The sequence below is a fragment of the Protopterus annectens genome, chromosome 7.part0 (genome assembly GCF_019279795.1).
Source record: "Protopterus annectens isolate FY-2018-M chromosome 7.part0, PAN1.0, whole genome shotgun sequence".
NCBI classification, from domain to species: domain Eukaryota; kingdom Metazoa; phylum Chordata; order Ceratodontiformes; family Protopteridae; genus Protopterus; species Protopterus annectens.
Window position 1 is genome coordinate 1,111,850,332 of NC_056739.1, and position 12,220 is coordinate 1,111,862,551.

Sequence of the window (12,220 nt, forward strand, 5' to 3'; positions counted from 1 at the left end):
GCAAGTCTGCCTTTTGGGAATAGGACTGTACCATAACATTATGGGTACTTGGAGTGAGATTGTGGCCTGGCAATATTCTTCTTCCAAATATATTTATGGATGGAAAACACAACAGTTGGTCCAAATCTTTGATACATGGCATCTGTCTCATGACTACTGTACCGCTCAAGCTGCACAAAGAATGCATAATGGTACAATGCATATACTCAAACATTTTCCATTTAAGCCATATGAAGCCATGCATCCTAAGTACAAATGTACAAATTTAATCAAAAGATATTTATTAGCCCTGAGAAAGTTAGTACATAAAGAAAACAGCTTGTTTTTCAGCGATGAGGAAATGGAGTGAATCTGTAATATACAGTCTTAATAAAAGTTAACTGTTACAAAAAAAAAGTCTTTCTGGTTAAGTTTAACAGCAGGATATTCTTCCTGGATGAGAATGTTCTGATGTTATCACTACTTGAGATGGTTGCTTGAAGTTACAACAAGTAGCAGAGAGTGGTTTGCAAAAGAATGCAAGGCTAAGATGGACACCAACTTGGTTTAATTTTTGCTACAAAAACTCCTTCACAGTATCAGATAGTTGGCCAAGAAGGTCAAATTCTGGTCACCAAGTAATGTATTATTCCTTTTAAACTATGATTTAGAAGTATCCAGAATATCCTTCAACATGTTTAAGAGCTGGAGGAGACTTGCATTCCACAATTACTATGATTCAGTTTTGTTTAGCAAACCAATCTGATCCATAAGGGTCAAGGAAGTTACAAATAAAAACCGCAGTTAATGTGCTTTTTGAAAACCAGTACAATGACTCCAGCAATTTTTCTATCAGGTGTACTACACCCTAGGGCTGGGAATTCCGAATTTGTTTTTGACCAGGTGTCAAACAAGTTAATAATTGTCAAGTTCTGCTATCCACATTTCATCAGTGTTTTTATTTATAGCCTCAACATTAAGATGACAAAAAAAATTACAAAACAAAGAGCTGAGCTCATCCAATAAATGGACTGCAGTTAGAAGGCTCCCACAAGAGCAGGGAATGGGATGCAAATCTTCAAGGTTCAAAATAAGTGTGTGTGCTGCTTCTAGTACTGAAAATACCTTTTGAAGTTCATATATTTGCAAGAATATGGTCATTGACAAAGGGGCAAAATGCAAAGTATTGTATAAAATGAGGAAATAGCATGCTGAATGTTAATAAATGTATTACATAAGACAGAAATGAAGCTGCACGAAGAAACCACAAATATGTTTACTGTACAGAAAAATATCCTGAAGAGAAGAAAAAAAAAAACTTTAATGAAGCCAAAAACAAAAAAAAATAAAAGAATAACCGACACTAACCAAACATGCACATGGAATTGATCATGAAGAAGCAAGAATGTGCTTCCCCGGTACAGTAAAATACAAAAGACTGAAAAAAAACTTTAATGAAGCCAAAAACAAAAAAAATAAAAGAATAACCAACACTAACCAAACATGCACATGGAATTGATCATGAAGAAGCAAGAATGTGCTTCCCCGGTGCAGTAAAATATAAAAGACTGAATAAAATGTATTAATTTTGAAGGATAATACTAGAAGGAAAATCCCAACAAGTAATAATGCTCTGAAATAAAGTAACACGGATTTAAGGCAAAAATTAATCTGGAAATATAACAATGGAAATAAGGCAGCCTAGGGAAGTTAAACCTTCACAATTAGTAATACAGTACTCCATCCTTTCCTGTTTTTTTTCTTCTCTTTCTAAGCACCCCAATTCATTTCCCCCATTCCCTACTTTTTTTCTCCTGCTCTCACACACACTTTCCCCAACACCAGTCAGTTTTAAAGGATTACGAGCATAACGAATACAGATGTATTTTGGAGTCTCGTTCTTTTGTTGAGTATTGACATCTTGAAAGCTTATACCTGACCCTGTGGACAGGAATAAAGCCTTGACTATGGCAAAGACCAGAATTCACTTAATGATTCAGGTTCTGGAAGGACAGGTGCACAAAGGAGGGGAGAGACTGGCTGATGCCAACTCTCCCATCATTTCGGGGGGGGGGTGAGCCAGGCCTTTGTAGGAGTGTAAGAGAATATCAGGAAGTGTTAATGTTGCTACACTGCAAGCTAAGGAGGTTTTAAAATTGGTTACTTGTGTGAAGGCTGCCAGCCCAGCTAGCTGAAATTTTGTAAATAATCCATGTCATTTGTGAATAGTAATATGATTTGTATGCTTGTCTTACAAATATAAGAAAACTATATGTTATGTGTATATTAAACTACTGGTGCAGAAGTGTGTGAACTGTATGTTCTGTACTGAGCTTCAAGAATGTAACCAGTGTATCCTGCTGGAAAACAGCAGAAATGTGTATAAACTATATGCCTATGCAAATATATGTTTTCATGGTAGAAGTTGCAACAGAGTTAACTTGCAAAACTCTAAGAAAATAAGTTGAAATTGTTTACGACTGTGCTATAAAGTTAGTTAAATGCAAAGAGACAGGATGTCTACTGTTAGGAGGTTTTTCTACTGTCTGGAAACAGAAATAATTACAGGTTTCAAAGGTAAAAGTGTGTAACTGTTTTACAACTTCCAGTTCCAGGCAAGCTTCTGAGAGATGAATATTTTTCACACAGACATGACAAAGAATGATGTAATCTGAGATAACCCAGCAGAAATCTTTGATAGTAATTTAATAATCATCTCGGAGAGTGAGTCTGTGCATTTTGTATGTCTTTGGACCGGACAACATCCTCTCATCAGCAATTGTCTGGCTGTGTAAGTAAGACTTACATTACAGCGATTTCTCTTAGAGATGGACAGATAGATAGGAACTTAGTAAGATTAGTTTTACATGTTTTCTGTATTTATGTGAGATTGCCCTGCAATGTTGTTTTAAAATATTTCCAGTGATTCTGAACTCTGTTGTCACAGTGCTGAGTTACTGACAATTGCCTTGTTCTTTTATTACTTATTATTAACTATATTTATATTGTGGCTGGTTTGTTTAAGAGACATTTAAGCTGTCAGAGTACTTGCATGTATTGGGTGACACTGTACAGGCCACTCTTAAATAGCCTTAAAAGTCTTGGACACACTATCTGGATAATAGTAACATTACAAAGTAGAAAGTACAGTTGTGTACCTACCATAAATGTAGATGTTCGAGAGTATTCACTGTTGCAGTCATTACACTTGGGTTATCCTGCTGGCAGGCTACCCGTAGTCGGCCTGAATTCCAAAGTCTTGGTCCGGCGTCGGTTGCTGTCGCCTCTTCCCTGATGTCAGTGCGCCAGGGGTATAAAAGATGCAGCCGACGTCATTTTCTTCAGTTTTTCTTGCCCCAGATGTCAGGTGCCCCCAAAAGGGTAGGCTAAATAAATTTGGAAATAAAAAAATCATGCACTAACAAACATTGCCTTCCTCTACAAGCAAATGCACCACATAGGTTGTATAGAATAGAGAAGTATAGATAAGTCCCAGCAATGATAGGGGGATGGTGGGAGGGTAACCTGGACTGCAACAGTGAATACACTCGAACATCTACATTTATGGTAGGTACACAACTGAACTATGCTCATCGTGTTTCACTGTTGCAGTCATTACACTTGGGTTGAATCCCAAAGCTGAGGTTGGGCGGCTGGGTCTAAATAGGATTAGGAGTGGCTATGAGGCCCTGCAAAACTGCAGTGGCAAAGCCTGCTCTGGATTTAGAGTAAAGAAGTAAGTGATAGCGCTTGGTAAAAGTGTGCACTGAACTCCAAGTTGCAGCCTCCAAAATTTCCTTGGTTGGTACTCCTCTGAGAAAGGCTGCTGATGTGGCTGTTACCCTGGTAGAATGTGGACTAATATTCTTAGGCACTGATTTGCCATGCTGTGCATAGCAGAAACGAATGCAGTGTCCTATCCATTTTGAAATAGTGTGCTTTGAAATAGCCTTTCCTTGTGATCCTGGAGTGTATGCCACAAAAGTTGCTCAGTTTTTCTGAAAGCCTTTGTTTTGTCCAAGTAAATGCGTAGCTGGCTGTGTATGTCCAAAGAGTGCAGAAGTCTCTCCCCTTTATTCTGGGGATTTGGATAAAAGGTTGGCAAATGAATGGTTTGGTTAAGAGCCACGCTGCATAATACCTTTGGCATAAATGTTGGGTTTGTCCTGAGAGAAACCCTGTCCGGATGAAAAATGATAAAAGGTTCCACTGCCATTAGTGTCTGTAACTCTGACTCTTCTTGCTGAAGTTATTGCTAAGAGCAGAGCAGTTTTCCATGATAAGAATTTTATCTCAGCTGTATTGGCTGGCTCAAAAGGATGCAGTGTGAGTTTTTCAAAGACAAAGTTAAGGTCCCATGTTGGTATAGGTGCTCTCCTTGGGGGTCTTATGTTTTTTGCCCCTCTGAGGTACTGTCTTAGTTGTGGATGAGAGAAAATAGGAGGTTCCGTGTTGTAATGAGCTGAAAATGGCAGAGGCATGGATCTTTATTGATGAAAAGGATAGGCCTTTGTTCAGCATCTCAGTTAGGTATTGCAAAATCTGAGGAATATTAGGAACAAGCGGTTCAAGTCCTTGTGCCTGGTTCCAAGCACAGAATCTCTTCCATTTTTCTGCATACGATTTCCTGGTGCTGGGCCTCCTGGCTTCCAAAATGACATCCATAACTGCTTTAGAGAGAGGTGTGTTCTGAGTGGCTATATTATTCGCCATGTAGCCAGATTTAAGGTTCTGAGTTGGCTGTGCAGGATCTGATTGTTTTGTTGGGTCAGCAGATGAGGAATCTGAGGTAAAGTCCAGGCTGGCCCTTGAGACAAGGTCTTTAGGATTGGGTACCAGTGCTGGCGTGGCCAGTCTGGGGCAATCAGAATCATTTTTGGCTTCTCTTGTCTGACTTTTAGGAGTACCTTGGGGAGTAGAGGCAGTGGTGGATAGGCATAAACTTTTAGGCTTTTCCAGCTGAATGATAGAGCATCCACCTTCCATGCTTGTGAGTGATAAGTCCTTGTGCAGAATCTCTGTAGTTGGCAGTTGTGAGGGGAGGCAAATAGATGTCTGGGCATCCCCATTTCTTTGTTATCATGCTGAAGACTTGTGGATCTAGTTTCCACTTGTGAGGGTCCATGAGGTTTCTGCTTAGTTTGTCTGCCAGAGTATTTTTCTTTCCTGGCAGGAATTGTGCTTGCAGATGTACTTGATAGGCCAGTGCTGTGTTCCACAAAGTCATGGCTTGCCTGCAGAGGGGGTAGGAATGTGTGCCCCCTTGCTTGTTTATGTACCACGTGACTGTAGTATTGTCCGTCTTTAGTAATAGTTGCCCTGGATGTAGTAGATCCTTGAAGGCTGTCAGGGCATTCTGCACAGCTAGCATCGCTTTTTGATTGATATGAAGATGCATTTGGTCTTTGGGCCACGTGCCCTGTATACATTTTCCCGCCATATGTGCTCCCCAGGCATAATCCGATGCATCTGTTGTTAGTGTCTGCCTGGCTGTGGGTAAAGTGAAAGGCTGTCCCTTGTTGTGGTGACAGGCCAGTGCCCACCATCGAAACTCTTGTTGCAGGCAGGGAATGAGAGTAATTATTGTTTCCAGGCTGTGGCAATGTTAAGTCCAAACACTTTTTAGATACCACTGTAGCTTCCTCATATGCAGTCTTGCATATGGAATTAGCAGGATGCAGGATGCCATGAAGCCCAAAGCATGCAGAATTTTTCTTGCAGGTAGTTGGGTCTTTGTTGCCATCATGTGAAAGTAATGAGTCAGTAACCTTTGTTTGTCTGGCGTGAAGTAAGCCATCTGGGCAGTTGTATTTAAGCTTGCACCCAGGAATATTATCTCTTGAGAGGGCACTAGTTTTGATTTCTTTTCGTTTACTGTGTACCCTAGGCAAGTTAGTAATCTTTTTACAAATGCCTGATGCTTTAGTAGAATGTCCTTGCTGTCTGCTTGAATACGGCAGTCGTCCAAGTAGGGATATATTTGAATTCTTTTTTTGTCTGCAAAATGCAATTACTGGTGCCAGGCATTTTGTGAAGACCCTGGGCGCAGTAGATAAGTCAAAGGGCAGTGCAGGGAATTGGTAATGCATTGAGACAGCTATGAATCTGAGGCATCTTCTGCAAGACTGTCCGATTGGGACATGCAGGTATGCCTCTGAGGTCCAAAGTAACTAGCCAAGCATTTTTGCCCAGCATGGGTAGAAGTTGCTGCAGTGTCAACATTTTGAATTTTGGAACGTCCAGGAAAGTATTTAGAGTAGACAGGTCCAGTATTGGTCTCCAAGCTTTGTCCTTTCTGGGTACACAGAAAAGTCTTGAGTAAAATCCTTGTCCCTGCTCTTGCTGTGGTACTTTTTGAACAGTCCTCATGTCCATGAGAGCAGAAATTAGTTTTTGTGCCTCTGCCCATTGATTGTGGGACAGGTCTGGCATACCTTCTGGCCTTGGTAGGGTGTGGAACCTGTAACCCTGGGAAACAATATTCAGCACCCATTTGTCTTGGGTAACTGTGTGCAAATTCTGTGAGAAAAGTGCTAGTTTTCCCCCTAAGGGTGCCGCCAAAAGGTAAGTGCTTGGCATTGGTAGAGGGAAGTCATTGGGACTGTTTCCTATAAGGCTGTGATTTGTTTTCTCCACCTTTGGGGGCTGAAGCACCCCATTGCTTAGGTCTGTATGTGCCTTGTGGCTGAGATCTGCCTCTTGGGCGTCTGTATCTGCCTCTTTGTGGCCTGTCTGACACTGGAAAGGACCAATTTTTAGAAGGCCAGTCCTTTACTGTCTGCATTGATTTTGCTTTATCCTCCATTTTCTTTAACACCTCTTCTGCCTTAACACCAAACAAAGTATCATGCTGTAATGGAGCATCCAACAATTTTGCTTTAACATGATCAGGTAAATGTTGTTCTTTTAACCAGGCATGCCTTTGAATGACAGAACCTGTAACTGCGGCTCTGCAAGAAGCCTCTAAAGAATCAAAACCACATTGCAATGTATGCTTTCCCACTTGTTCAGCTGCATGCAATAAGTCCTGCATTTCCTTATTTTCAGGACATTCTGAGCTTGTAAGCATTTTCTCTTTGAGCAAAGACATTAGGTATTGTTGATATTTAAGCATGTGAAACTGGCAGTTTAAAGCCCTTACAGCTAAAGTAGCAGAAGTGTAAACTTTTTCCCCCCATCTGTCCAGTGCTCTAGAATCCCTATCAGAGGGAACAGGATTTTTTGCAGTGGAAGCCTTGACCCCTTTGGGACCCTGAGAAATTGTTTCTGGGTCAGCAGCAGGGTTTTTATAAAGAAATTTATGTGAATCCGGGACCCTGTAGTACCTATCTGGCTTAACTGGTGCAGGGGGTAAATAATCAGGAGACAAACTGGATTCAGAAAAAACATCATCAATAACATCTAGTACAGGGGGAATAGCAAGGGGCCTGTGCTGCGGCAGTAAAAGAAAATCTCTAAGCCTTTTCTTGGATTCTGAATAATCCTGGCTCTCCCAATGGAAATGCTCTCTCATGGTGTGCAGGGTTTCCCCAAAGGAGTAATCCTCAGGAGGAGAAGCTGAAGGGATAGATTCTTCAGCGTCAGAGTCCTCATAGGGAGGAAGAGAATATCCCTGTTCTGAAGAGGAATCAGAGGAAATAGAAACCTGGTCAGAGGAATCATAGTCAGTATCTTGCCTAGGCCTTTTATCAGGAGGGGGATGGGAACCCCTAATCAGAGTAATTAGGTCCTCGGCCATTTTAAGCATCTGTTTCTTTGGCATGGATGACTGTCCAGGTGAACGCTGTACTTGTTTCTTTGTCTTTATAGGTGTTTTAGACTTTGCCTTGGCTGCTGAAGTGGTCTTGATAGTAAGCTGTGTAGGTCTGAAAACACCCTCAGAAGCCGATGCCTGCTCAGTGGCTCCGGACCCATCTGAGGGAATAGTTTCCATAGGCCCAATTCCTTGAGTTTCCAGAGGCCTAGTTGTCTCCACGTGGGAGTCGGAGGCAGCCTGTGGCTCTGAGGTAGCGGGTGTCAAGGGCTGCGAAAGCGTCTTACTGAGAACCGGCGAGTGGCCTAGAAGAGGCTTCGTCGTCGGTTTTGGACCTTGGATGCCTGTCCTTTTCTTTGTCCTTGCACTTTTTATGAACTCCGGTCGTCGGTTGTTCCGACGGCATTATATAGTTAAACCTTCGGCCAAAGTAATGTAAAGCAAAATCGAACCGACGCTTAATAGTGCGCTGGTTGAATCTAGCGCAAAACCGACAACTAGCAACGTTGTGGTCGGGGCCTAGGCAAGGAATGCAGTAAGAATGAAAATCCTTATGAAGTTATTTGCTTCCCACAAGAAATACAATTGTTAACTTTTACTGACATCGGTCTGGAGCAAGAAAAAGTGTCCCCAACAGGGTACTCAGCTTTATTGAAGACTTCGGATCTGAAATTCAATTTTGAAAATCTCAGGAGTCGGCCGACCGGCACTTGCGAACTGCTTTTGCTTCGGGCACTGCACGACAAGAAAGACTGAAGAAAATGGCGTCGGCTGCATCTTTTATACCCCTGATGCACTGACGTCAGGGAAGAGGCGACAGCAACCGACTCTGGACCAAGACTTTGGAATTCAGGCCAACTGCGGGTAGCCTGCCAGCAGGATAACCAAAGTGTAATGACTGCAACAGTGAAACACGATGAACATCTGGTCACCCTTTGGGAAGGGCCTTATAGTAGCTGGTACTACTTTATAGTCTGGGCAGAAGGGGGCATAGCTATTGCACCTGTGCCAGCCTTCCCCAGGAGTGTCTGTGTTTGTATATAAATCAAATCTCAAAGTATGTGTGTGTGTGTGTGTGTGTGTGTGTGTGTGTGTGTGTGTGTGTGTGTGGTGTGTGTGAACTACTTCAGGAACATGAAGCACTGGTTGGACAGAGAAGGTGCTGGAGGTTTTGGCTTGACCACTTGGCTGAGATCTTAACCCTATAGCTGTGCCAGTGGGGAGTCTTACTGGGGATCTGGATAGAGAGAGAAAAACAGCCCCAGACTGACTGTGATCTCTGTGTGCTCTTAAGGGAATTTGTACTTTACTGTATGTATACTTGTCATCCCCCTCTCTATGCGCACATCCCTCACTGGTGTTAGTGGTGAGGATTGAGGCTCTTTGGTTACTGGGCCAGTGCAGGGGCATCACAACGTGCACTCTGTACACACCTCTCAAATGCCTCCATTTTCACAGAACATTCCTATTTTCAGGCTACCATTTATTCCTTCACACAATTTTCTGAATACCCTTCATCACATGTGATTTTGAAGCTGTCTAGTACACAGAAAACCATACTTCATGACCAACATATTATAACAATAAAATGACCTTGTGTGGTAGAATTTTGCAATGCAGTTCATTAAAGTCTACAGGTTTTACACACTAACAATATGCTTATATTTTTCCATTTTTGTCACGTTCTCTTTTTTTAAACATGTGATCACATTCCTGCTGAAAGTGGGAAATTTATCTCACATTCCTACTGAAAGCAGGAAGAGTTGTGTGCCATTTGATATTCAAATTTTATAATAATTACATGTCCAGATTTGATGCTGGAGGTTCCTATGTTTCAAAGGTCTATAGGTTGAGAGATAGTGTGGGACCTCCCTAGACCGGTAGCATAGAGACATGGTGCCTACTGTAACAAGGAGGGCTTGGATCTAATAATGGGCCCCACAGACTACAAGATGACTTGCCTCCTAACTTCTGACTCTTAAAAAATGAACAGGCTGATAACGTTCTTAATCAGGGAGTGAATGGCCTTGTAGGGCATTCATCCTGTTATAGGAATGGATGGGCCTGGCTCTCACCCTCGCACCAAAAACAAAAGGGCCGAATGCAAGAATATGGTCCCTGGTGGTGGTCATGTGAGGAGGGGGTAGGAATCTTGACACCTTATTTCTCATACTCCCAAATAATACCAACATATTAAAGAGGATTATCTTACTCCAAAACAGATCAGTTGTATTCAGTCACTGTGTAAATAACGGTCACATTTTCTCTTCATACAATAAAACTAATCTTCAGTTTCTATTCACAAAGTTGAAGGCAGAACAAATTTAGTACACCTGAATGATACAGTGCAAATGCCAGTCTAAGTTTCTGCATCTCCTGTGAAAGAAATTCAAATACCATTAATGCAAACGACCTCAACTGTCAAATGAAGACAGCTTTTCATTACCCATCCTTATTGCATCAGAACACCTTGGCTAGTAAAGGCATATGCAACATCCAAATCATCATTTTAACAAAATCTGAATATTCTGTTTCTTTACCTTTGCTGGCACTGTCAACTGCAGCTTTTACCAGGATCAGAATATGTGGATCTCCTGTAAGCTTTGCGTAGTGCAAGCAGTCATGGCCAGGTGAATCTAATAATGTTGGATCTGCTCCATTCTTTAGCAATACTTCGACTGCATCTCTGCAGTTGTATTCACAGCCAAGCATCAATGCAGTTCTGAAATTAAAATGAATACACCTGTCATAAGTACTTTTAATAAAAAGCACCTGGTAATGCATCTCTTATCTTAATTTAGTAGTTGCAAACTAGCTTCAAAGCACAAAAAAATGAATGCAGTACCTGTTACGTTTGTCTCTTGCATTAACGTCGGCTCCTTGTTCTATCAACAGCTGACAAATCTGAGGTCGGCACATCTGGGTGGCTAGTATCAAAGGAGTCCTTCCCTCCTAAAACACAAAAAGGGAAATATGTAAAATTGCAGGGAAGTGAAGCAGGAAAACTTTGTAACATTCCTGAATGGAGGTTCTAAACTTACACCATCCTTAGCATTTACAGAGGCTCCATGGTCGCACAGCAGACGCACACTGGAAGAGCAACCAGCCATTGCTGTACAAATACAAAAAATACTATTAGGAATTTCACACACAACACAAATAATGTAAATCAATATCCATGAAATGCTCAAGTTGACAAGTCTAGCTCAGCAATTCAAAATTGTAAAACTGTCATTGTGCCAACATTCATATAATTTCATCTGTGCTCACTAGTACTATTTTAACTTAGTTTAAATCGACAAAATATACTGGTCCTGCTCAGATTTAATTAGTGCTTTAAGCCCGTAAACAAATGGGGAAAGGGAGCACAACTTTGCCGAGATGCTGTTTATGCCTCTCTGCTTTTCAATTTTAAAAGGACTCCTGTTAGTAATTCTTGGTAAGTGGCCCCAGTATGCACTCGGGGGAGATGCAAGTGTTTTTACAGTACTATAGTGGTGTTGTTTCTCAAATATTGTTCATTCTTGGCGGAGGCACTGCCCTGTGTGAAGTATATTTCCAGTTAGGATTATCGTCCTTTTATGTTCATGTGGGGATTCGTCAGCTGCTTTTTTACTTCCTACATTCTTCACAGAAAACTTAGCTGCCACAGTTTTCCTAATTTAAACTGCTCTCATGGTCCTAGAAGTAAAAAAAAGTACCAAACCAAAATGGCTAGGCAAAAACTCTTATCTATTGAACAATAAAAGAAAGTGATAAAAGTAGTGCTTTCACGATAACACTATCGCTTCTTCAGATTCCAGTCTGAAGAAGCAATAGTGTTATCGTGAAAGCGCTACTTTTATCACTTTCTTTTATGTTCAGTAGATAGAGTTTTTGCCTAGATGTGTTGATTCGGTACTTGTTTTTTAACTTCAAGTTTACACAGTTTTCTTGTACCGGCACCTTTCACCTGTTCCTGTGTATTTTTAGTTTTTGTGCCCTCATGGTCCCTTTACAGAGTCCATCAGTTTAGCTCCCAAGTAATTTTCATAGGGGTGGTGTGGGACCCCCCCCCCATACCTTTGTACAGCTTATCAATTGTTTATGTGGGTGTCCAACTAGAAAATTTTCACTATTGTGCCCTACGAGTCCCTCTTTAAATTGACTGCACATTAATGGCATATTTTCATAGGAATTCCAGGTTTATTCTTCAAAACTTGTAGAGTATCTTTTTATTGCTAAAAAAAAAGTCCACAACATGGGCATTTTGCTCTCGTCAGGTGAGATCTTGGGAAGCTACAGTGTTTGTGGCCCTGGATTCACTGCCATACTTTGCCTTTTCCACTAATGAGATGGTAGCTATACCTAGATAAACTCGAGGTACTGCTGCTTAATGCTAGAAGTCTAAACAAGAACCTGCACTCCCTGGAAGCAATCATTACTTTGGAAGATGCTGACATCTGTACAGTCACAGAGATATGGTTCAAAAGTGCAGAAAGCACCCTG

General features: G+C 41.4%; 1 protein-coding gene across 1 annotated transcript in view; it reads right to left on the minus strand.

The window, feature by feature from the left end:
* Positions 1-12,220, minus strand: part of UACA (uveal autoantigen with coiled-coil domains and ankyrin repeats) — an 845,278-nt gene that overhangs the window by 589,926 nt on the left and 243,132 nt on the right. The window contains exons 6-8 of the mRNA XM_044077695.1: positions 10,774-10,844; positions 10,578-10,684; positions 10,273-10,454 (exon numbers count right to left, since the gene is read on the minus strand). Of these exons, the coding sequence (XP_043933630.1) occupies positions 10,273-10,454; positions 10,578-10,684; positions 10,774-10,844 (360 nt within the window). The remainder of the gene's footprint in view (positions 1-10,272; positions 10,455-10,577; positions 10,685-10,773; positions 10,845-12,220) is intronic.